This window comes from Piliocolobus tephrosceles, chromosome 14, assembly GCF_002776525.5.
Source record: "Piliocolobus tephrosceles isolate RC106 chromosome 14, ASM277652v3, whole genome shotgun sequence".
NCBI lineage: Eukaryota > Metazoa > Chordata > Mammalia > Primates > Cercopithecidae > Piliocolobus > Piliocolobus tephrosceles.
In genome coordinates this window covers 110354166-110355170 of record NC_045447.1, presented here as the reverse complement: position 1 = coordinate 110355170, position 1005 = coordinate 110354166, and the positions used below count along the sequence as shown (strand labels likewise).

Genomic DNA, 1005 nt, shown 5'->3' with positions numbered 1-1005 from the left:
CGGCCCCCCGGCCCCAGCGCGCGGCCCGCCCCTCCCGCCCGGCGCTCGGGGCTCGCTCCTCCGTCCGCCGCGCGGGGCGTCCCGCGTCCCCGTGTCCCCGCGCCGCCCGGGGCGCACGGCGCGCGCGGGCGAGGGCGAGGTGGCGTCGGCGGCCGCCGCGCTGGCTGCACTCACCATAGCCGGCCGTCAACCCCTGCTCGGAGCGCGGGTGCCGATGGCGCGGACGCTGGGTTTGGATTTCACATCAATTCCTTTTTTTCCGGGCCCCCCTTTCCTCGTCCTCCGCTCCTCCGTCTTCTCCCCGTCTTCCCTCTTCTCCCCCTTGCCTTGTCGCTGCGGGTCTCTTTGTCTCCCCTGTCGTCTTTTTCCTCTCCTCCGTTTTCTTCTTCTCCTCCTCCTCCGTCTTTACAAAAGGAACGGAAAGTGTAAAAACCCCGGCGCGCTGGGCCGCCGGAGGCTTTCGGCGGAGTGCAGCGCGGACTCACAATTACAAGCCTGTTTCTATTAAGCAGTTCCATGGCCCTCGGCGTGGGTGGTCTGCCGCGCCATAGGCAGGACCTGTCAGGGTCACGTGACGGATCCGAAAACTTTACCCCTTTACAATAAACTCAAGGAAAGCAAAGTAAACTCGAGGAACGTGCTATCAGCACAGCCCTCCTGGGTAAACAGGCGCTCCCCTCCCCGCCTTCCTGGGAGGCGCCCGGCCCGGCGAGCTCCCGCGAGCCCAGCCGCCCCCTCCCCGCCCCCCGCGGCCCTGTCTGCGGGGGGCCGCCGGGCGGGGGGTCTCCGCGCGCTCCCGCGGCTTCTCCACCTTGTGCTGGGCTCCCCCGCCCCCGCACACATTATTTGCTAACATTTGGCCATCTTGCCAGAACGCCGGTGGGGGGAGGTGTGGGGAAGCGGGGAAGCTCCTGTTAGCATCCCCAGCGCTCCGGGAAGTGGGGGTGCCCAGAGGGCCGCGGAGGAACACCACCTTTCAGGCCTGCATTCTCTAAGCCGGTCCTG

The 1005-nt window shown here is 67.8% G+C and overlaps 1 protein-coding gene across 2 annotated transcripts in view; it reads right to left on the bottom strand.

Annotated features, from left to right (window-relative positions):
- PTCH1 (patched 1) overlaps nucleotides 1–754 on the bottom strand; it is a 74787-nt gene extending 74033 nt beyond the window's left edge. The window contains exon 1 of one of the 2 annotated variants that reach the window (XM_023185249.2): nucleotides 175–754. In XM_023185249.2, coding sequence (XP_023041017.2) covers nucleotides 175–177 — 3 coding nt within the window. In that variant the 5' untranslated portion in view covers nucleotides 178–754. The remainder of the gene's footprint in view (nucleotides 1–174) is intronic. The other variant, XM_023185246.2, reaches the window with a different exon arrangement.
- Between the last annotated feature and the right edge of the window lie 251 nt (nucleotides 755–1005).